We start from the raw sequence: 25,059 nt of genomic DNA on the forward strand, positions 1-25,059 counted from the left end.
ATTTCTAGAGGTCAGTTTGATGACAAAACATAAAACATAATGTCGTTTTTGCATTGTCGTTGTCATCGCACTGTCGTTGCCGGGAAAACGGAATGAATGTTTATGAGGCGCAATGCTGGCTTTGTATGAGACCCAGATAGAGATAGCAGTTCTCTCAAAGGGGAAGAATGGTGCGTTATAAGTACGAAATTCAACTGGAATACCTGTTTTAACGTTTAAATGTTAAATTTCTTATAGAGACTGTGTCTTTAAGTTATAATTACAGTGATATTATTAAACTATGATGGTATTATTATGGCGATATGATTTCATTATTCAACCTTCAAGTCATCACAACATTGTATGCTAATATCATTGTTACACTGATTTGCGAGGAATATAATCTACACAAAGCGTCGTTATCCGATTAAATTATTTAATCTACTGAATCAATTGTTGAAAGAAAAACGTTCTTACTGGTAACACACAGTAAGTCGATATGTACACAGTTGTCATCTACCAGCGCAATAGACCTAACATGCAAAATAATTCTAAATATGGATTTGTCTTGTATTAAAGTCATTCATAATTAATAAATTTTGTCTCATTTTCTTTTCACGCAGTGCCTTTATTTGCTGTTTGGCGTAGAATAATTATTCAAAAGTAAATGGATCTGAAAATACTGAACCCAATCCTTATTAATTGCGTCGTTATAATTTTGCGAAATATCGAGCCTGGGTAATTAAATCAAGTCTACGTTATGTTCTGTGAACCACGAGTAGTTCGGTTATTTGTATATGATTTATAATCCATTAGGTGTTAAATAATATATCCAAAACGTAAGTCTGAAGCGATCAATCGCATTATCAGCATGCAGAACTTGCGGCAGTAATTTCAATGGTTCTCGAAATATATACTTTAATGAATGTCAAATTATTTATGGATTGAATGAATAAAAGGAAATACATGTTTGAAAGTGACCAGTGGAGTGTATTAAAGTTGATAGTGATACACGGAAGTAGTAAAAATGTACTGTATAAACTGCTTATTGTCTAACATCCATTGTCATATTTTCAATATAGAACACTAAACGAGCTTGCCTATCATACCATTTTTATGAAATGAGTGAACAGTTTTGGTATATGACGAGCGAAAGCGAGTCAGATACCAACACTGTTTACGAGTTTCAGAAAAATGGTATGACAGGCAAGCTCGTTTAGTTTTTTATTTATTACAAACCAACTGCAAACAAGCCGCAACGCAGAAATAAGCAGATGTCGAGACCTATACACATTATTTTTTTCTACGAACTTTGTCAGCAAGTGATCTACGTCACGCTCACGTCACGCCAATATTACACTAGTTAGATGTTGAGTGATTGTTATGACATGGGCAATATATTACACTGGTGTGTAATAATTAGGCGATTATAACCTGAATGTCATATCATATAAAGCCATAATTGTGCAATGCTTTTGTAACGATGTCCTGTCAGAAGACATACGATTTTCAATTTAATGCTATTGATTTTCTCTTCTTCAGACTAGATACATGTATCAGTTTAGCTACAACTACTTGGTATTCATCATACAATAGTGGTGGGATTTAGCTCAGTCGGTTGTGTGCTCGCTTCAGGTGCTTGCGGCGCAGGATCGAACCACGTCGGTGGATCTATTCAACTGATTGGGGTTTTTTCTCGTTCCATCCAGTGCACCACAACTGGTCAAAGGCCGTGGTATGTGCTTTCCTGTCTGTGGGAAAGTGCATATAAATGATCCTTTTCTGCATCAAGAAAAATGTAGCGGGTTTCCTCTACGAGTCAGAATTACCAAATGTTTGATATCCAATAGCCGATGATTAATTAATCAATGTGCTCTAGTGGTATTACTAAACAAAAGAAAATAATTATACAATATTTCAACACTTGTGGGTGTTGAGAAAGAGAAAGAGAGAGAGAGAGAGAGAGAGAGAGAGAGAGAGAGAGAGAGAGAGAGAGAGAGAGAGAGAGAGAGAGAGAGAGAGAGAGAGAGAGAGAGAGAGAGAGAGAGAGGGGGGGGGGGGGGGGATTGGGGTTGAGAGAGAGGGTGTAGTGGTCTTACACCTACCCACTGAGTCTTCAAAACTCGCTCTGGGTGGGAGTCGGTACCGGGAGGGTTAAAAACTACACCACCGATGCCGGTCAGAGTCCGTTATCAACCCTTACTGTTTATGTTCTTTATTCAAAATCAATATACAAAAAATAAATATTCAATTATCTTAATTTGTGAGAAAGTTATAATTTATTTAACATCTTATGAAGTGAGCATTTTATCAAGTTCTAATCGTTCGCTAAACTGGGTTTTTGTGCCGAACGTTAGATGAATGTGATAAGATAGAAGATCATGGTACCAGTCGATTAGTTCGCGAGCGTTCTGCCTCCTGAACATGTCACCGTTCTGTTTATTACCATGGTGTCCTAGAAGGAAACATTGATTAACTTTACACGAACAAATGTTTATAAATTTGCTTTTACTTTATACAAACTGGAATCACTTCATTAGTATTGTAAAAAGCCCAGCGTTGAAATATTGATATTCGTCCCACCTACACGAACAAAAAATAGAAGAAAGGTAAATTGACATACCCTACAAACCAACATATTGTGTTTCTCTGTTAATCTAAATACGTCTAAGTAAACAGAAGCAATTCGTCCACAACAGATGGTGACTGATCAAATTGCTGCCGGTTATTATTAGTTTGATCAGTGACATCGATTGTGTGCAACATACTGCATAGCCGTATAATTACAAACTAAGTTTTTATAATGGTTTAATAATTAAATTTCCGTTACATTCATTGCCACATAACGTCCTCCCCTGCCTTTGGTTCAGACGTAGCAACGGGAGTTTGTTCAAGTCTAGATGAATGTAAAAATTACGTCGTCAGGGAACGTCATATCTGATGACGTCATTTTATATTGGTAATTTGTCTTACAGAGCGTTATTGTTTTAACCAAAAAAATAATTCAAAATGAAATATGAACTGTAAATGTTATTATTAATAAGTACGTTTCAAATTTATTTATAAGTATTGTCTGTTATTTCTTTTACGTTCATCGGGGTATGAACAAAACAAAATCATCCGCAAACTTATGCTTCGCCGATTCACACAATTTGCAGATGATGTTTTTTTTCATACACCGATGAACGTAAAAGAAATAACAGACAATCCTTAACTAAACAAAATAGCTGACGTTACCCAGATAGCTGACTTCACAAAACAAAAATGAATGTAATATTTGGCTACCAACTGTCACAACGGAGTTGGCCAACTCGCCGCTCTCTCTACGTCTACAACTGTCCAGTTGTTAGTCTGAGCGCTTTTACAACTCGATTCTCGTCGTATACAACTCCTATGACCGATTAGTTGTTAGTCTTGGCGCACCCGTCGTAAGTGGGGAAATTACAACGCACCCATCGAGTTGGCCAACTTTGTCGTGACAGTTGATAATCTGAAACTAGCATTATCCGGTTTGCCACGCGACTTCATACAATGTGTAATTGTTATATGTGCACATTGATAAAATATATAGAGGATACTACACGAGTGGGCGTTACATATCATTTATCTAATGCTAAGATCAGACTACCAACTGCCACGACACAATTGGCCAACGTTCTGCTCTCGTGACTTCTACGACTGTCCAGTTGCTAGTTTGTGCGCTCTTACAACTCGATTCTCGTCGTATACGACTTCTACGACGGCCGTTGTATCTGATTCAAAAAATTAGTCGGGACCCAACATTTGTTGCTAGTCTGAGCGTGCACTACAACTCAACCCGACACAGTTGTTAGTATGAGCGTCAAACTGAACTCAGCTGGACCGTCGGCAATCAACCGACCAATCACAACGTAGCATTAGACCACGTGAACAGTGGAGTACCAAAAAGTGGCCTCTTAATATTAATTATATTAGATGATTGGGGTGGGTGGGGGGCGGTAAAATAGCAAAAAGCAACATATAAGACAAGTAACTACTTACATATAAATTGGTCGGGATTTAGATCAGTCGATTGAGTACTCGCCTTGGTGGATCCATTCAACTGATTGGGGTTTTCCTCGTTCCAACCAGACACCACACTGGTTAAAGGACGTGGTATGTGCTTCCCTATCTGTGGGAAAGTGCATTAAAATGATCTCTTGTTGCATTTGACAAAATGTAGAGGGTTTTCTCTGATGACTACGTGTCAGAATTACCAAATGTTTGACATGCAATAGCCGATGATTAATTAATCAATGTGCTCCAGTGGTGTCGTTAAACAAAACAAACTTTTACTTTTATATAAAAGACTCTTTCCTGCGAACCAAAAATAATAAACTTTATAATAGTAGCTGGTTTTATTTATAATAAAATTAATTAAGGTTACATAATACCATTAATTACTCCATGTAGTTCAATACAAGTTCTATGTCAGAATATATTCTGTGAAAAATACAACACTATCGAGGTCATGTGACTACTAATTTTAAGGAGTGCTCTCAACTGACAAGTACCGTGTAAAAAGTCAACATACGTCGACCATGAAATTGTTCAGTTAACAACCCTCATACCTGAACACCGCCTCGTGTTGCTGTTATACAAGTGGCATTATACCACTTGAACAATTGTTATCAGTTAATACTACATATAACAATTAGCATCAAACCAATGCGTTATTGAAATACTACAGAGGTCAATCTACGTGAAAACATCAAACAAAGATTTCAAAAAGCATATCAGAAATTTGTAGTATTTTTTTTATGAGGAGCTATTTCTTAAACCTGACTATATTAAGCTGCTACAATAAGTCACGACACGATAAATGGTGGTGTGTTCTTTAAACATTTGTTTTTCACAGACAGTTGATGTGTATGGTGTGGAAAGCGTGCTTGAACCATAACTGGAAATAAGTACGAAACTAACTTGGCACTGCTGCTTAAATTGGTAATCAGAAAACAACCCAAAAACTTGGAGCAAAACAAATTAAAAACGTGAAAAAAACACCGTTCGTATATTAACCAAATTGATAATACCAGACATATAGCAGTTACATAGATTGACCAAAGAAAACAAATTAATAACGTTTTTCAAAATAGTTAGAATTGGTGTAATCATGTTTACTGTATATCATGATTGAGGTTGTCGATCAATTGGTTGTTTACCTGAGCGCACCTTTCGTAAGTCGCGAGCTGGAGGAGTTGCAACGCAACCGACGAGTTGACCAACTTCGTCGTGCCAGTTGACACTCTGACCCTAGCATTGACCGAGTTGTTTTAAAACATATCTAACGACCGAAAGCGATTTGGATACGTTTTTAAACAACTAGTTATAAGATAATGGTATCTAATGCTAGGTTCAGACTATCAACTGTCACGACGAAGTTAATAACACCTCTAGCGCACATAGATTTATTAATCATCTGCTATTGGATGTCAAACATTTTATAATTCTGACATATAGTGTTAGAAAAGACCCGACATTTTTCCAGATCTGCAAAGATAAACAGGTTTCAATTTCCGTGATCCGTCGCCGATTCGTCGCCAATCGTTTGCAACTTTGACCGAAAAACAATTCTTTCGTCTGCGTCGATCGGTGATAGTCGGCATCGATCGGCGTCGATCGGCGTCAGTGGACGATGTGTTGAAATCCAGACTTAACATTCTGGGATATTTCTAATCAACATTTCTATCATTTTGAAAGTGTGTAGTGTATAAATGATTTACATGATTCCCAGTTTCCGACCACCTTGCAAATCCGTTCACAAAATGTTGCGGCACCGCCTTTTGCGTGGACATTAGTACTGCCCGTGGGCGAGTCGATAATGTGGTAAATATTATTACCTTGCGGTGTAAACAGCTATTTCGCCGCCGATATTGGGTGTAATCGTATTTGCATCACCACAAATATCACTTTACCAGATAGCGTATCTGTCTCCGTGTCAGGAATACATCATGTGAGTAGTTACTTCAGGGATTTCTTAGACTAAATCTCAGTATTTATATTTGTTTGTCTGGGTACTTTTCCCTATATTTAATCAGATACGTTTATAGGATTCGCATCTTATATATCTTTATTAGCTGATCGTTGTGTAAATACGAATAATGTATATGTAATGAAGGGATCTTTACAGTTATTAAGAATAAATAATGCTGGTATGGTTGGTTTAACTTCGAGTGTAATATAATCTATTGCTACTCCAGTTTTCATATACTGTAGAAATAAGCTAAGGCTTGGACTTTCGAAAATGTAAAGTAAGAAATATCTGCACCTCAGCACATTTTAAATTACGGCTATTTCTTTTTTAACATGTTTATTTCGACGATTTGTCCACAGCTAGAAGGAGAGAAAACCAGCTGTCACCTCATAGGCTACTCGCCGAAGCAGCGAGGAATCTTTTATATTCACTTTCCCAATGACAGGACAGGACAGTACATACCACGGCCTTTGATGTACCAGCCCGGACATTCGAAATACATTCACCAATAACAAACTACATTTTATTTTTATTTGTTTCATTTATAGTTATTTTTATGATTATATCCAATTATGGTTCTAGCACGCTGTCCTGGGCACATATATCGGCTACCTGGACTGTCTGTTTAGAACAGAGAGTTAGTGGTTGGATGTGGTAGAGAAGTCAGTGTAGCGATCTTACACCTACCCATTGAGTCAAACTCAGCCGGAGACTAAACCACTACACCGAGATCGGTAACAGTGCAGATATTATTATATATTTATGTACAGCCTGGGAAACCGGCCTCGGTGGTGTCGTGGTAACGCCATCGGACATAAAGCTAGTAGGTACTGAGTTCGCAGCCATGTACCGGCTTCCGCTCAGAGCGAGGTTTAATAGCTCAATGGGTAGGTGTAAGACCACTACACCGACTTCTCTCGCTCACTAACAACTAACCCACTGTCCTGGACAGACAGCCCAGGTAGCTGATATGTGTGTGCCCAGGACAGCGTGCTTGAACCTTAATTGGATATAAGCACCAAAATGAGTTGAAATGAAGAAAAAAATGCTAGAAAACGTAATTGCAGATATCGATTTTTGAGCTGTAGTATAGTGCCTTTGATGTTGAACTACGAGCATCGACAATTGGCAGACAGCCTTTGAAGAAAAAAAGAAAAACGATACGCATTGATCGAAGGGTTGTTCTCTCAACTAAAAGGCCTCGATTGCACAAGCTATGTTCCCACACCTCTGTTGAGCACACATCTATGGCATTTATCTAGGAATTCAGTTAAGTGATTGCTAGTTCAAATGGACCATGTAGAAACGTGTTAAGGGTACATTAGTGAATACTGAGGTAGCATTTAAGTAAATAATTTTACAGATGACCATGTGATACTCAATTTGCTCTTCAGTTTAATAGTATGAAAGTTGGTCTGAAAAACTAGATGCTATTACATACATTTATTATATAACATTTAGTAAAATATCTTAAAATATCAGTGAATTAAAAGTGTTATCAGTCACTCATTGAAGATAACACATTTTAGAGTGAAACTTTCACTATTTCACTCTAACATGTGTTATCGTCACTCTAGAAAGTGTTATCTTCACTGTAAGAAAGCCGGAACTATTTTGCTGCTGGCATTTCAAAAATAAAGGTAACTTGCCAAAAGTTATATAATAAATAGAACATTTCATGGGGTTTTTTGGTCAAATATGATTTATATATCATCTCGTAAAGTTTGCAGTTATATCACGCTCGTCGCGCAAGCGCGACTCGTGAGATATGATTGCAAACTTCACGAGATGAAATATATATCATATTTGACAAAAAAACATGAAATATCCTCTATATATTTACATCATGTGTGCATGTATCTATGTGTATAAATGTTTCTTTGTTAGCACCAACTTGGTTGTCTGAAATTGCGGTATCATATCGACATTATATTGTAAAAATGCACTGTTGAATAAAACCACTCCCGTACCATGTTCATTACCACATGTGCAATGCAGGACTTTGTGGCAGTCAAACTGAGACATTTGTCACCAAAATGACATTTGTCAATTTGCGACATTTGTGGACTCTACACCCGTTGGTGTAAGCGTGTGTATAATAGTGTGTGTGTGTGCGTGCGTGCGTGCGTGCGTGCGTGCGTGTGTGTGTGTGTGTGTGTGTGTTGTGTGTATGTGTGTGTGTATGTTTTTACTGCGTATATGTCTGTCATATTATATATGAATTAGAACGACAAAACTATTAGCCAATATATTAATATCTCAACACAAGCAGATCCATGTGTCTTCCCCATGATTCAGTGACATTTACTTGATCTGTAGGAAGACCGGGGCCTCTTGCTAGGACGGGGTAAAAACAATCCACTGATGGCGATCGATCCCAGACCCGTCTACCCTCAGACAAGCTCTCTGCCTCCGAGCCAGATTTGGCAAGGGTTTTGATTTTTTATGTTGTTGCTGACGACGATGATGATAATTATGACCCAATAAAAAATGTTTTAATGTTTTCAAAAGCATATCTTTAAGTATGTCAGCTTATGATGTATAGAGCTAATGATGAAAAAAAGTTAACATTTGTTTTGTTCAACGACACCACCGAAGCATAATAATGTATGAATAATCGGCTATTTGATAATTCTAACACATGGTCTCACAGGAAACATGCTACATTTTATCATTAGCAGCAAGGGATCTATTATAAACACTCTCTAGCAGACATGACAGCACATACCACGACGTTTGGGGCACCAGTTTTTGGGCACTGGCTGGGACAGGGGAAAACCTAATGAGAAAATGTTTCCACGTAAAGATTTGAATTCTCCGGCCCATGCATATCAGCCGAGCGCTCTACCACCTAACCTATATCCCACGCCACGATATAACATCAAGTAGATATAACACAATAGCACGTGGAATCAATGATAATAATAATAAAAGGTATTTCTTGATTGCCGTTAATGTCACAGTTATAGGACAGTGCTTTCAAATTTGAATTCAATTTACCATTTCATTGACAGGTATATTATATGGCGGCATTTGGGATTTGAGTTAGATTTGACATAGTACGCATTATTGCCAGATTTATTGACAAATGCGTAAGATAAATAGATAAATGTCACTCTTTAGGCGCGTGCTCGGGAAGTAACAAAAGAAGCAATACTTCCATTTGGGTTCCTGTGAGCAATGTAAATGACAGAGTGTGATGATATGTAAACAGTATAATTGGGGATGTATTCTCGTAAGTTGTGTCGTGTTGTGCTTTCTTTATTTAGTTTTATTACTTGTTTCATCGCTCTGACTTCTGACATTATCCTACTAGCGTGTGGGAGAGACGGCGGGTATTAAATAATTATCAACAGTCGAGCCGTCAAGCCGCAGACTGTGGTTCAAATCCCGGGAAGTCCGGGTCACACCGTTTTTCATCTCTCAAAGACTCCAAAACACGCCCGACGTTGGGTCTTGTGAGTCAGGCGCTGTCACAATTAGGCGCCTGTTCTATGTCGTCTGCTGCCAGACCAGTCCTACGTTCAGCCAGCCGTTTTTCGCAAAACGTTTGCAGACTATTTTGACTGGTTTCCGAATGGTCATTCAGTTTAATGTGTAGCTTAAAAGCCAGTCGCACAACCGTTATCAACAAACGGCTTGTCGCACAACCGCTGTAGTTCTCGCCAGTACAGACGCAGCGTGTTTTGGCGCATTCGATTCTGGCGTTTCCTCAGCTGGTACCATACTCGCCAGACCCAGACCAAAGCCCAGGTCCGATGTGTTTTGGGCGCTTCAAAAGATGATAGTAATAGGGTGGGAGTGTACATTAATTTGATTTATAAGTGGAGAGGCAATTATACACACACCCTCTTCCGACTCCTTTTTCTTCCTCATCTATCATTACCACAAAATACCTTGCTGATATGCGATAGGCGTAGCCTTTAAGGAGGAGTCGGCTTTTCTGTCTGGACCAAGCGTCGAAATAACCATAATATCATTATTTACGTCAGCCATCCATTGCTGAGGATTTACTGAGCGAATGGTTTAGATTAAGTCCGAACGGATCCTGTTCGTCTGGGTCTAGGTTATTATTTTTTAATAATTCCAATCTCTAAAAATCCGTTTATTATAAACCCTTGAATTGGTCATATTCGTATCACGTGATGATAAAAACTGGCATTCATAGCACCATCAATCTCAGTTTAGCACTATTTTTGGCTATATAGCCGGAACTACTTTATGAATTATGTCAACAAAGGAATCCCCGAGGAATTTCCTTGAGATTCTATTTTTAGACATCAAACAGTAATCGTCTGCTGTCAAACTTCTAAACATCTTCACATATAAATTATACCATACAAAATAGGTCGCTTCAGACATTTTTATTAAAGGTTAAAAGTTATTGAAATTACTTACGTTATATGTTTATAGTGAATTCAAAATCCCACAGCTAAAAATCTATTTTTGCCGATCCAAAAAAAGTATATAATTCCAATGGAATTTGGTGTTTTACAAAAGCGATTTCAAAAACAAAATTCAGTCAGTTCATGCCAACCATTAGCAGTAACGCGCATTCAACGGCATTGTAGTATGACGTACACAACACATAGTTTCTAAGTTTGCGCGCCACTGTGATGCAATCTTTAAACGAGTCGGGTTTTGAAACTAGGCATATCATGTACATGTCGGGACACAGGAACAAAGCTTCAATTCGAAGCTACAACAGAGAATGTTCCACTTTCCAAAAACGGAACATGAGCATGGCACTGTCAAATCTCACGAATACTTGTGTCGCACCACTTGAAGTCACACATGCCAAAACCATCCTGTTGCCACTTCCACAATTACAAGGCCAGTAAACACAGAAAGTCGCGACACACCTGTTTCATCCATTTCCGGAAACATTGAAACCACTTTCTCCATGTCAAATCTATCAACACATGGAATTATCACGCACTCAAAATTTTATAACTGTAATTTCAACGTCGTAATTGGTAAATCTGGACAATAATAAAAAAAATGGCGCCTATCCACAGTTCGTAGTTAAATATTCATACACCAACCGCTTCACATATAAATTATAGCATACAAAATAGGTCGCTTCAGACATTTTTATTACAGGTTAAAAGTTATTAAAATTACTTACGTTATATGTTTCTAGTGAATTCAAAATGTGTTTAGTTGGTATTGACATTTAATGCAAAAAATTAATATGAATTGTATTAATGATTGTAACATTGTCATTCTCTCATTCGGCTATTGACGGAAAAAGCCGAACCACCATAGGGGATTCCGCTAATGTTGAGTATGAATTTCGTGTTAATAAAATAGTAAATAGTTGGAAAATAGAGTTCACTTTTTATTTTAAAGAGCTTTACATTAATGACATGGTTATGTGTTTGGAATTATAAGAATTGAACGTGAAATTTTTTGAGTTTCATGCAAGTATGAAACGCAAAACCGCTTTACACACTTTAGTATGAATGGCTTCGCGATAACGGTTTTGCGTTTCATACTAGTATGAAACTCAACAAATTTCACGTTCAATTCTTAAATGGTTAATGACGTCGGATATTTGCTTTATCCTGTGAAAGTAAGAATGGGAAATTCCACGAGGCTCTGCCGAGCTGAATTTCTCATCGGCCTGAACAGGATAAAGCAGATATCCGACGTCAGTAACTAGTTATTATTTTCATCCTGCAGACCATAAAAACTAAAGGGAAATGCTTTTTATTTTATTTTTTGGTTGTTTTTGCCACATTGTACGATGACCTTGAGGTCAAATGAGCAATTTTGTAATGTAGCTATGCGTGTGACGTCATATGAGTGACGTCAAAAGTCATAATCTGCTAGTATACGTTTATGACTTTGCTTTGACCGGTCATCATAATCTGTCAATAGAAAGAGTGGTTGCAGGATAAAACCAAATAATGAATAATGGATTGAATTAGATAATGCATTCGAAACGGTTGGGGCTCGTGGATTATTATTCTCGAATCCACACTTCTACTACGTAGACACCATAATATTGCCATGATTTAAAATGTGCCGAGATGGCGAGTTGTCGTAAAGCAAACATTACTTTTCTTTCCACTTTCATTTGGTCACAGTTTCACTTTTATGTATTCTAACATCAACAGCATCACAGTCGTATCACCAAACCGGGCACACGTCATCAAGCCTACGTCATCAGTGTCTAAGTCCAAACACTTTAGCTAAATCATCCTTTTGTAGCAATCTTTGAATTCTGATACGGTCACGCAATATATTTCTTCTACGAACAGTGTTTCCCTTATCTTTCCGTGTGACGTATCCTGGCTATTCATCAGGTTTAATACGGCACAAAACGTCGTATGAAATGGCCGCGGGAAGCGTTATTGAACGACGTTTTACGGCGATCAAAGTCCTTGACCGGAATGATTTCGTCAGAATAGATAAACCGGCTTAGATTATCAAACCGGATTTTCGCAGAGGTTCTTATTACTAAGGGAGTTAACTCATGGCTGACAGGTTCGCCTGAGGTGCAAAAAGGTTGCAGGATCGATTCCTTGACAGCCTGTTCTGAGTGTGCACGTAAAACCCTATGACATGACATTCCGTGTTGTTATAGTTTCCATTCCAGATAGAGTTTCTTAAGACATAATGGCATACCAACTGGTACATCCGTCTATGAGAAAAAAATATATATACATATACTTATTGATCCTTTGTGGCTAGTGGGCGAGATGTAGCCCAGTGATACAGCGCTCGCTCCATGCGCGGTTGTTCTGGGATCGGTCTCCGTCGGTGGGCCCATTGGGCTATTTCTCGTTCCAGCCAGTGCACCACGACTGGTATATCAAAGGCCGTGGTATGTACTACCCTGTCTGTGGGATGGTGCATATAAAAGATCCCTTGCTGCTAATCGAAAAGAATAGCCCATGAAGTCGCGACAGCGGGTTTCCTCTCTCATTATCTGTGTGGTCCTTAGCCATATGTTTGACGCCATATAACCGTAAATAAAATGTGCCGAGTTAAATAAAGCAATTTTTTTCTTTTTCTTTCCTTTGTGGCTAATTAATAAAACGTTTAACAATGTGATGGAATTTCTCTAGACCGCGGCTTCGTTACACTATTTAAAATTTAAATCATTATCTTTTAACGTAGAACGCTTCGTACTGTCACAAGAATCAATAGATATTCGTTGATTCATTTCAACTTATTTTCGTGCTTATGTTCAATTAAGATTCAAGCACGCTGTCCTGAGCACATACCTCAGCTATCGGGGCTGTCTGTCCAGGACAGTGAGTTAGTGGTCAGCTGTTGGTATTAGTGAGAGAGATGTCAGTGTAGTCGTCTTAACCTACGCAATGAGTCATTAAAACGTGTTCTGGGTGGGAGCCGGTACCGGTCTGCGAACTCAGTACCTACCAGCCTTATGTCCGATGGCCTAACCACAACAGCACAGAGGCCGGTGCTAGAATAAATAGCTCAGTACCTCTTATTAAACTGCAGTTATCGTTAATAAACACTTAAGTTGGAAAAACAATCCGCAAAATATAATTTCAAACTTTGCAGAGTAGAACAAATTTTCCACTTAGTCGAAATATATGAGTGTTTCTGCTTCATTTATATATTGAACGATGATTTTACAAATTGAACTTTAAAATGTTATATTTATATTATTCCCTAAACTCTTTTCGTTCTCTTTCTACGTCAAGCTAAGCTGAAATGATTGACACAGACGCATTTCGTGGGAGGCTGGTACGAGGTATAAGTCCTGCCGATTCTCAAATTGGCAGAGTGGTCTGGCGGAGGCTACTATCAAGAGAGTTATAATGGATTCATTACATTATTGGACCATTATAATTAATTTTAACACAATTTCACATCAAATATTTCTATATCCAGCTAATGCCAATGGGGTAAATATAGCGAGTGTTTCGTTATACCTTAATTGAATTCATCCAGAATCACATTAGGTGAGTTCTGGTGTGATATACTTAGTAATGAACTGGCCATTGTTTTAAAGAGCAGTGGTAACCCTTGTAATATACCCTAGATATTGTGTGTTTCAAGTAGGCTGTCTAATATCTCGGACAGTACAAAGATTAATTAAATGTACGTGGTACTCATATAACACTGTATGATTAATTTTGCTGCTAAAAGTTGAGTTGTTCTTCTCATGTTTAGATCTAGAATCGATCACGGTCAGTGGGCCTATTGGGCTATATTTGGTTCCAGCAACGGGTGTGTACTATTCTGTTTGTGGAAATGGTGCATTTAAAGGATCCCTTGCTGCTAACCGAAAATAATAGCTCATGGGGTGCAACCAGACTGGTTTTCTTAAACGCGGGTCCCTAACCACTGTAAATACATTTTGGTGGAGTGTGATCATCTGAAGCCGGCGAGAAACAATATATTTGGCAACAGAAATGTTTTGGAATCTTTTAAATTCCACCCAGAATTAAATTTAACGTTTCTAAGACAGTTTGATATCAATACAAAGTTTTAAAATATTCTTACCTTGATTTTTGTATTGTAGTGTACTTCCCCCACATCTCTGTACACTGTGGGATTTGGGGTTGTTGGGGGTTTTTCGGGGTTTTTTGTTTTGTCTTTTTAATATAGATAATCTAATTCATGTCAGGTGCAGATCCAAGGTGGGGTTTCACATGGGTCTCATGACCCCTCCTTTGGACAAAGTTAAGGATCACACGCCTGCTGTGTCCCCAAAAATATTTTTCATTCACGTTGCACAGTAGCTATATAATATTATATTTCATAAAAACAAGGGAAAGGAAATGGTTTATTTAACCACGCACTCAACACATTTTATTTACGGTTATATGGCGTCGGACATATGGTTAAGGACCACACAGATATTGAGGGAGGAAACCAGCTGTCGCCACTTCATGGGCTACTCCTTTCGATTAGCAGCAAGGGATCTTTTATATGCACCATCCCATAGACAGGATAGCACATACCACGGCCTTTGATGTACCAGTCGTGGTGCACTGACTGGAGCGAGAAATAGCCTAATGGGCCCACTGGCGGGAATCGATCCCAAACCGACCGCGCATCAAGCGAGTGCTTCACCACTGGGCTTATGTCTCGCCCCTCATAAAAACAAATACTGTGCGTTATTCAAAGCTCAACAAACTCAGCAAATATCTAAATTAAGAATCCCCTTAAAAGTATGCTAAATCTACATTTATTTTTTTGAATATTTCATAACAGATCATAGACGCTCACTTAAATGGTTACATAATACATGTAAACCCCGAGAGATTGCAGTTTTAAGATACGTTCACTTAGAGCTGCATAATGACCAAACTATAAACTTTTCTCATAAAATGTAACGATTTTGCCTTGAAATAAATACCCCTATCCCACCCAAAAAAATAAACATACATCCCACTGATTTTATTTACTAATATTTCTATTATTATTTTATTAAAACATTCAATATGGATGGATGACAGAGAGGTTAAGACGTGTCGATACATTTTGAATTTGATCAAGAACTGCCTGCTGTTTTAGTGCACGAATATTTGGTACGTACTCTTTGTATCATTGGTCCTGCCAATGACGGACAAAGGATTATTTCTGTACATAGTTCTGTATATAGCTACTTTTATTCCCTGTCAGGCGCGGATCCAGGGGAAGGGTGCTGGAGGTGCGCATATCTATGGTATTTCGACATTTTCCTTTAAGTTACGAAAATTGCCGAAGCCGTTACCATGAAGACGTCAACATCCCTTTGTCATGACGTCAACAATGCTCTGACGTTTCAATATGGTTATAGATGTCAAAGCGATACCACGTACATTCGTCTGAGTATGGTTTAACTTCAGAAATGTTCGAAAAGATCGCTGTTTGTCATTTATAATCATATTTATTTTAAATGTGAATAAAGATAAAATATATGTGCATGGATCTAATACTATCTAATGACGACATCTAACTACCGTGCTGTTCTGTTCCAATATTTCCTGCAAATGTTGCGTATACCAATAGAGGTAAGTGATTGATTGTTTGTTTGTTTAATGGTTTCTTTATAATGACCGATGAAGTAAGATGTGCAGTGCGTAGGCACTGGAGTAGCCAGTATTTTATATGGTGGAGGGCAACCCATATTGGGAGGAGAAACCCACAGTCAATGAGTCGTGTTATGGGGCGACAAGTACATATAAAAGATATTAGGGGGAAGGGGTGATTGACGGGTATTGCCTCAGAAATTCGAAGTGTGTCGGAAAATCCAGTGTTTAGCAGATGAAATTAATGCATTTATTGTTTTTTAGCGGGGAACATGTTTACAATGTTCCGCTTAATATTTCTGTGGATGATTACTATACAGACCACGTGCGTAGGAAGGTGCCAATACGTGGGGGCACACACACACATACACACACACACACACACACACACACACAGCGTACATGTGTTAACAAGGAAAGAAATGTTTTATTTAACGACACACTCAACACGTTTTATTTACGGTTATATGGCGTCGGACATATGGCTAAGGAACACACAGATATAGAGACAGGAAACCCGCTGTCGCCACTTCATGGGCTACTCTTTTCGATTATCAGCAAGGGACATTTTATATGCTCCATCCTACAGACAGGATAACACATACCACGGCCTTTGATATACCAGTCGTGGTGCACTGGCTGAAGCGAGAAATAGACCAATGGGCCCACTGACGGGGATCGATCCCAAACCGACCGCGCATCAAGCGAACGCTTTGCCACTGGGCTACGTCCCGCCCCATGTGTTAACAAGTATGTGTAATCATAAATAACACCCCCGTTGGTGGGCCTATTTGGGCTATTTCTCCCTCTAGCCATTGCACCACGACTGGTATATCAAAGGCCGTGGTATGTGCTATCCTGTCTGTGGAATGGTGCATATAAAAGATCCCTTGCTACTAATGGAAAAAAATCTAGCGGGTTTTATCTCTATGACTGTGTCAAAATGACCATATGTTTGACATCTAATAGCCGATGATTAATAAATCAATGTGCTCTAGTGGTGTTGTTAAACAAAACAAACTTCATAAATAACACGTGGTATTCTCACCAAACGGGTGTGTGAGAAAGTCAAGTACTTGCACCACCGGATAGCGCCACGCCATATGTCATTGTAACTGAGATATTTGGCTTGTGTGGCTATGTGATTGATTTACTCAAATATAAAACTCAAATAAGAAAACGAAAACAAAGCTGCCAATTTCTGAAATGTCGCGTTAATATTTCAAAATATTTTCTTAATAACTGCTATAAACGTGATCACCGTTTTACGTTTCTTGACGAGATGGTGTCACCTTTTAATTATTTTCTTCTAGTAATTGCACAATATGACACCTCCATGTCATATCAAAGAAGAAGTTCGCATTTCATTCCAAAGAAAACGTGGTTAGGTTCGTGGAGATAGACAACAAAACGGCGGCAAGTGAAAAGTATTTAGCAAGTAATATTAAACACTACATCTATGCCATCAAATTACTTAATACTACTGAGCTTATTTTACAAATTAAATCCCAAAATGGACAAAAGTATTGGTTTAAAAAGTTGAGCACGACAAATTAATGTTAGAGTGACGGTCTTAATACTTTATTAAAATAAAATTGGAGAAACATAAAGGGAACAAATATTCATTTATAAATGTCCTTTGTTGCTAAATACATTGAGGGAAAGAAATAAGGGACCACTTGGTAATGTAGACCAAATTACAGTCAGTATTAGCGTCTGTATAAAGGAAGGAAGGAAATGTTTTATTTAACGACTTTTCAACACATTTTATTTACGGTTATATGGCGTCGGACATATGGTTAAGGACCACACACAGATATTGAGAGAGGAAAACCTCTGTTGCCACTTCATGGGCTACTCTTTTGGATTAGCAGCAAGGGGTATTTTATTTGGACCATCCCACAGACAGGATAGTACATACCACGGCCTTTGTTACACCAGTTGTGGAGCACTGGCAGGAACGAGAAATGGACCCACCGACGGGAATCGATCTTAGATCGATCGCGCATCACGCGAGCGCTGTACCATTGATTTATGACCCGCCCCAGCGTCTGTATAAAGAACAAAAATGTAATGTGGGATTGAATGTCAGTTACGTGGTGCACTTCCTCATAATATAGGTGAGCTTTCGTTGCAGTCCGCCATTGCCTCGTCAGTGTTCATGTGATGCCCCTCTTTTACTCAGTACTACATATTCATCGTGCATGAGTACTATTTCAATTGATTTACACACACACACACACACACACACACACACATGAGAGAGAGAGAGAGAGAGAGAGAGACACACACACACACAAATATATATACACACACATATATATATATATATATATATATATATATATATACCAACACAAACATACATACACACACAAAACAACTTACAAAGATGTCAAAAATAACGATTTGTAAATTTATATTCTCTCTCTCTCTCGCTCTCTCTCTCTCTCTCTCTCTCTCTCTCTCTCTCTCTCTCTCTCTCTCTCTCTCTCTCTCTCTCTCTCTCTCTACCCACTTGGCCCCTCAGATTAAAAACAAATTCATATCAACCTATGCATGGATGCTTCATGTAAAAGTTTGTAAATGCATTTCCCCGAGTTAGATATTTTGTATGCCTGCATAACTTCCCTTTGTGTTATTCATTCCAGGGGGAAAACATGTAACAATCACTCAAAAGCCATCCGCATATGAGAGATATCAGCTGAGGAAAAAATAGTTAAATTACATGGCACTGTTTGCTCATCTGATATCTCGTGTGTGCAGTGGGAGTAAGGAGGCATTTGGGGTGTAATTCAAAATAAATTCCGCCCATATATCTATTTTCATTTTTTTTTTTATATAATTCGTGAAGTTAGGCTGAAATACAACACCAGTATTGTAACATGCTACATCAAACACTGAGGTGGAATTAACAGAGTCGGTGATGTTACGCAATCCTATTTCGTTGACAAATATTTTTCAAGACGGGGGGCGTTTCAAAAGTTACCACTTTGGGGAGTGGGCTTAGGGAACTGTCATTATTAATGTTTTGTTTATGTCTGATGGAAATATCGCACCTTTTACACCTGTTCATATGTGGTAAACAAAAATGGAATTTAATTTTTGAGCAGTGGTAATATCATACTGAACTCCAAACAAAAACTATACACTTTTGAAAATGCCATATTTTCTCAAATAATTGGACAATTCCAGACATTCATTTGTTGTGTATAAAAACAACATAAAACAAACAAAACAAAACGTAAGTGTCAAATACTGGTAATCTTTTACAATTCAAAAGCATAGTCAGTAATTTCCCAGCTTGTGAAATGTCAGGCGTACGAAAATAGCTTCATATGACAGCGCGCTTCAACTCAAACTGATATTTCGTCAATCATTTTGGTATCAAAATACCAAAAGGTTTTTCTCTGTCTGAAAGCGGGTAAAAACAATACATTCGTAATCTATGAGCTCAGCTGTTAACAAATCTACTGTAAACAGGTAAAACAAAATACGTGCGTATAAATTTCTCGTCGTTCGCACCCAATTTTAAATAGGAAAATTTATATAAAAACCCATTATGTTTCACTGCACATAATATTATGCACTGCACACGTCACGAACCATTTTTAACCAATGGCAATCCAGAGGGACGTAGTAAGTGTGGTTCTTACTACGTCCGGATCTTCTTAAATATCCTTAATATAGCTGGTATTCAAAACTTGTGGCACCATGTTTCAACCGTTTCTCAACCGAAATAGTGCAACAAATGGACACACAAACCAATAATGTATAATCTACCGAACTCACAAAATCCCGGTTGAAGTACTTGTATCATTATTAACAAAATAAATCTTCAACGACAATCTTAAAACATATCCCCGCCATTTTAAATGTGCTACATAGAGGGAAGTAACTCGCCATGCACGTTATTAAGAGTGAATCTTGATATAGGACCAACCTGGCAGTGTCCACTATTGGCGGCGTGACGTCACAATTCAACATGGCCGCCAATTAACTATTTCGTCCTCTGTTTGTATGGCACAGATAAGAATGAATTCAATTCTCAATTCTTTATTAGCTTTAAGTTTTACAACTCATCAGCATATATACAAAACATAATACAAAACAAATATACATATATATATATATATACAATATATACATGTGCACAAAAATATGGTTTTCTTAAAAGTCATTAGGATGAATGAATGTTTAACAACACCCCAGCACGAAAAATACATCGGCTATTGGGTGTCAAACTATGGTAATGCAAACAAATAAAGTGATGATCAACATCAATACAAAAATTCATGATTTAAATAAAAACAGTGTAAAGAACTGTGCAAAAACAAAAAATATCACAGATAGATACTGACTTTTACTCAAAATTTCAATTTTGTGCTGTATTGGCCATTCTCAAAGAGAATGTTACACCCCTGCACCACGGTGAGGTTACAGCATGCGCAGGGGTGACACAGATAAGTGCAAGCTATAACATATTACATTGCGTTGCGATAGCCGTTTACCTCTCTCATTATATGTCGTCCTTAACCGTGTGTCCAACGTCATATAACCGTAATTAAAATGTGCTGAATGCAGCAGTGAAAGCCCTACATGCCTTCCAGCCTTATTCTGAATATCATATCGTCATCGGTCGCTAATAAGCTGACCCCACCCATGTCTATATTTAAACAATACGTGACTTCGTGAACGTAGTATATGACTGCAGTTACACCTTAGCTATGTAGTAAGTTGGGACAAGCAAATGTTTAGCTCAGTAACATGGTTAAAGCCATTAGTCAAACAAAGACGTGTAGATACGTTTTTACATAAATGGCAAAGCGAGATATCAAATTCACTAAAGATTCAACTTACGCAATATATAAAGAGTACTTAGTGTTTGAAACATATCTCAACATACTTAATAAAACTGTGTTTTACATTTCTTAGATTTTGTATAGCTAACCACTTTTCACATATCGAAACTGGAAGATGGACCAATATTTTATATGAAAACAGAAAATGTATTTCTTGTATTACTGATGATGTTGGTGATGAATCTCACTACTTATTTATATGTACAAACTTTACAGAATAAAGATGTAAATATATTTTCGAATACTGTATTATATTACAAGACCAATAGTAAATACATGTAAGCAGCTTTTTAATTGTTAAACACTTGGTACCATTAGAAAGTTATGTAGATCTGTAACTACCATCGACAAACATTTCTGTTCCTCTTAAGGCTAACATTATTTACAGTTTTTTGTCGTTTTTTCCCCTCTGAGCGTACTAAAGTTCTGTTCTGTTTTACCGCTACTCACTCAGCACAGAAAGATAGAAATGAATGATTGTTTAATAAAACATTAGGTCATTCTAAAACTACAGCTATTTTGGTGTCTAGCATAATTATTTCGACACTTGAGATACACACACACACACACACACACACACACACACACAGAGAGAGAGAGAGAGAGAGAGAGAGAGAGAGAGAGAGAGAGAGAGAGAGAGAGAGAGAGAGAGAGAGAGAGAGAGAGAGAGAGAGAGAGAGAGAGAGAGAGAGAGACAGACAGAGAGAGGGAGAGAGAGAGGGACAGAGACAGCGATATAGAAAGCGTGGATGAGACACTGAAAAAAAAGATGTAGAGACAGAAGAGAGACACAATGATAGAAAGAAAGAGAGGAGAGGCAGGGAGAGAGAGAGATAGCGAGAGAGACAAAACGAGAGAAAACTCGCTGCCTCCATATACTATATAGGCTACTCCTACCGATAATGAAGCAAGGGGTCTTTCCCATATACAAGACAGTACACGCAGTTGGGAAATAAACGAGCCTATTGACAGCGATAGATCCTACGACTCATGGCACCTCAGGCGAAGATATGTAATGAAGTCTAACTTTGGTGCATGACGATATGTAATGAAATCTCTAACTTTGGTGCATGGAAATATGTAATGAAGTCTCTAACTTTGGTGCATGGGAATATGTAATGAAGTCTCTAACTTTGGTGCATGGGAATATGTAATGAAGTCTAACTTTGTTGCATGAAGATGTGTAATGAAGTCTCTAACGTTGCTGCACGAAGCGTGATCGGCTCAAAGACGTGTTACTGAACTGTGTTATTTAGCATCTGCACCAATTCGTCAAAGAAGCCGAATTCTATGTTGAATGATGGAGGAAATATGCGTGTCTGACAGGTCTTCGACAATGTCTAGTCTCGTGTGTACAAAAGACAATATCTGCTAACTAAAGTCTTTCTATCGAAGGTACATGACCCACTTACACCATTGCACGGTAATTCTGACTGAAATTATAATTGTTTATAACGTTTTTTCTGTACATTTGATGTCTTCATGGTTATCCCATCGTCTGTAGACGTCACGCTCAAGACTCTTAATTGGACCATTTGACGCACACCAGATTTTTATAGCATTTGATGGTTTTAAGTACCACCTATAAATACAGCCTACTGAACCAACGGCTCCATTCAAAATTCCATAGCACCACCACCACCCCCACCCGCCTGCTACCGATTCGATCGGGCTGCTGGTGATCCCTTGCACCTGCCAGTGCAGGCGGTCCTTCCTCTCCCCTCCCCCCACCTTTCCTGTCATGGACGGAGGAGCCGGCCAAGGCCGGCTCTTGTGCCCACGACGGGCGTGCGCTACAACAGCTTGTTCTGAATGTGCACGTAAAACCCTATGACCTGACCTGACCACTGGGATGTGTTTGACTTCAGAACATCATTACTTGTCATGAACGGATTTACTTTACCTCCAGACGTTAACTTGTGTATGTTATTATATCCATTGAAATTGCGCCGCCCAATTTTCCATTAATGCTATCACATATGAGTAGTTGCTACAGGAAGGAAGGAAATGTTTTATTTAACGACGCACTCAACACATTTTATTTACGGTTATATGGCATCGAACCATACAGATATTGAGAGAGGAAACTCGCTGTCGCCAATTCATTGGCTACTCGTTTCGATTAGCAGCAAGGGATCTTTTACATGCACCATCCCACAGGCAGGATAGTACATACTACGGCTTTTGTTACACCAGTTGTGGAGCACTGTCTGGAACGAGAAATAGCCCAATGGTTCCACCGACGGGGATCGATCTTAGACAGACCGCTCATCAAGCAAACATTTTACCACTACGCTACGTCCCGCCCTGTTGTTTGCTACAAAACACACACTAACCATAATACTTGAACATAATTTGGGGGTTATTTATTACCGTCTAGAATACATCCAGTTATACGACATAATTTAAATGTTGTATTATTTATTATAGTATACTTTTTACAACTTTAAAAATCTAACTGGTGCGTTTTCAATGGAGTTCAGAATTCAATCCAGAACTACGTTTCCGTACGACTTACACACTCAGTCAGATTGTGATACCCTATGTTTTTCGTTCTGTTTTGTTTTTTAACAAAACTGCCATCAAATTATCGAAAACATAGAGAACTTTCATTTTCTTTTTCTTTCATTCTTTCTTTCTTTTCTTCTTTTTTTTCTTTCATTTAATTCTATTCATATACTTACCTTTGTTTGACACCCAATAGCCGATGTTTAACATTCATTCATTTTCTTTCTTTCAAAAATATTTATTTCTGTTCGGATTTTAAAGTTCACAAATATATCACTGTCGTTTATTATGTATGCATCATGGAGAAGGCAAGTAATAGTTGGAAAACTGGTGCCTAATCAATTTGTTTGGGAGTTTTTTCAAAAAGCAATACATGTTTTAATGAACTCCTTACAACTAGACGTGAACACATCGGTCTTTCAAGCCAGAAACTGTTTAGCTAGAACTATAACACAGTGTTGAAACATCGTCCAAGTATCCTTTACAATAAGATCATCTTTGGCATGAATAATTTTCTTATGAGAATTCATGGCATCAAATGGTTTTAATCTCCTTCCCAATTGCACATGTAGTATACAGACCAGGACGTAGTTTTTATTTGCAATATTCAGATTATTATTCAAAGAGTCATTTTTATAATTAGATCCAAAATGTTAACACCTCTTAATTAACCACTTAAATATTTCGCAACTCAAAAGGTTTTAAAACAAAAATAATAAATTAAATTAAATTATAAAAAGAAAAGTAAAAGATAACTTACCTGCGTATAAACTTTTTGAGAGTATTCCTCCAATGGCAAAAAGAATACAAAAAGTCAAGGTGTTAACAACTGTAATATAGTTCATTCTCCACACGAGTTTCTGGCTCTATCTTCCCTGTGTTCCGGTGTAAATCGCGCCTTCGTCTCGGACGAACCTTGTCACAGGAGAGCTAGCGGTCTCTGTTTTTAAAAAGTCCTGTTTCTAGGAGTAAACATCAGATCGGTTCCCTCATTGGACCGAGCGTTACCTGGAATTAACGATAACGCGCCAATCGCTTGCTTCCTTTCGGAAATTACTATTATACCACACACCGGAATTATAATATTAAAAAAGGTTGCCAGTAGATAACGTAGGTGTACCCTTTCTACGTGGTAAATTGTGAAATACGAACAGACCAGAATCCAACCCATTGCCGTTTAATCTCCCTTGCGGGGAAGTACATTAATTAATCGATTAGGGCCGCTAACCGTCTTTTGTTCAAACACCGAACAGAACGGTACGGTTACATATAGGAAAGGCGAGAATTGTCACTTTACGTTAATTATAGACGATGTTGATGGCCTGATCTATATGTTTATTTCACGATATAGTCTTCTAATCCTATTGGAAGTCGTCCCCTTGTCTCGGGATTAAAAACTTACGTAGCGGCAGAGAGAGAGAGAGAGAGCGGTGAGGAATACCAGATGTGAATTTGACGCTAAACGCAACTGAGCGGCAATTTGCACGGCTGCGGTGTCAATTGCCGGCGCGTCCACCGGGGACGTCGTACGTGGCGTGTTCGTGGCCAACGTGGCCCGGCGGAAGCGAGATAAGTGGTCTTTAATAAATCATAGGCTGTCGAGTAATAGATTTAACACAGCCTCTTTTATTGTCACCCATTGCAGCAGAAATGCCTGGGTTGAGCGGAATACAAATACGCCATTAGTTCTACCAAGCCCTCCAGCCCGTGTCATAGA

At 38.3% G+C, this 25,059-nt stretch overlaps 1 protein-coding gene across 1 annotated transcript in view; it reads right to left on the reverse strand.

Annotated features, from left to right (window-relative positions):
- The window catches only part of LOC121382008, a 41,947-nt gene extending 17,577 nt beyond the window's left edge, over window positions 1-24,370 (reverse strand). Inside the window, exon 1 of the mRNA XM_041511474.1 lies at window positions 24,103-24,370. Within this exon, the coding sequence (XP_041367408.1) occupies window positions 24,103-24,187 (85 nt within the window). The 5' untranslated portion in view covers window positions 24,188-24,370. The remainder of the gene's footprint in view (window positions 1-24,102) is intronic.
- Between the last annotated feature and the right edge of the window lie 689 nt (window positions 24,371-25,059).

This window comes from Gigantopelta aegis, chromosome 9, assembly GCF_016097555.1.
Source record: "Gigantopelta aegis isolate Gae_Host chromosome 9, Gae_host_genome, whole genome shotgun sequence".
NCBI classification, from domain to species: Eukaryota; Metazoa; Mollusca; class Gastropoda; order Neomphalida; family Peltospiridae; genus Gigantopelta; species Gigantopelta aegis.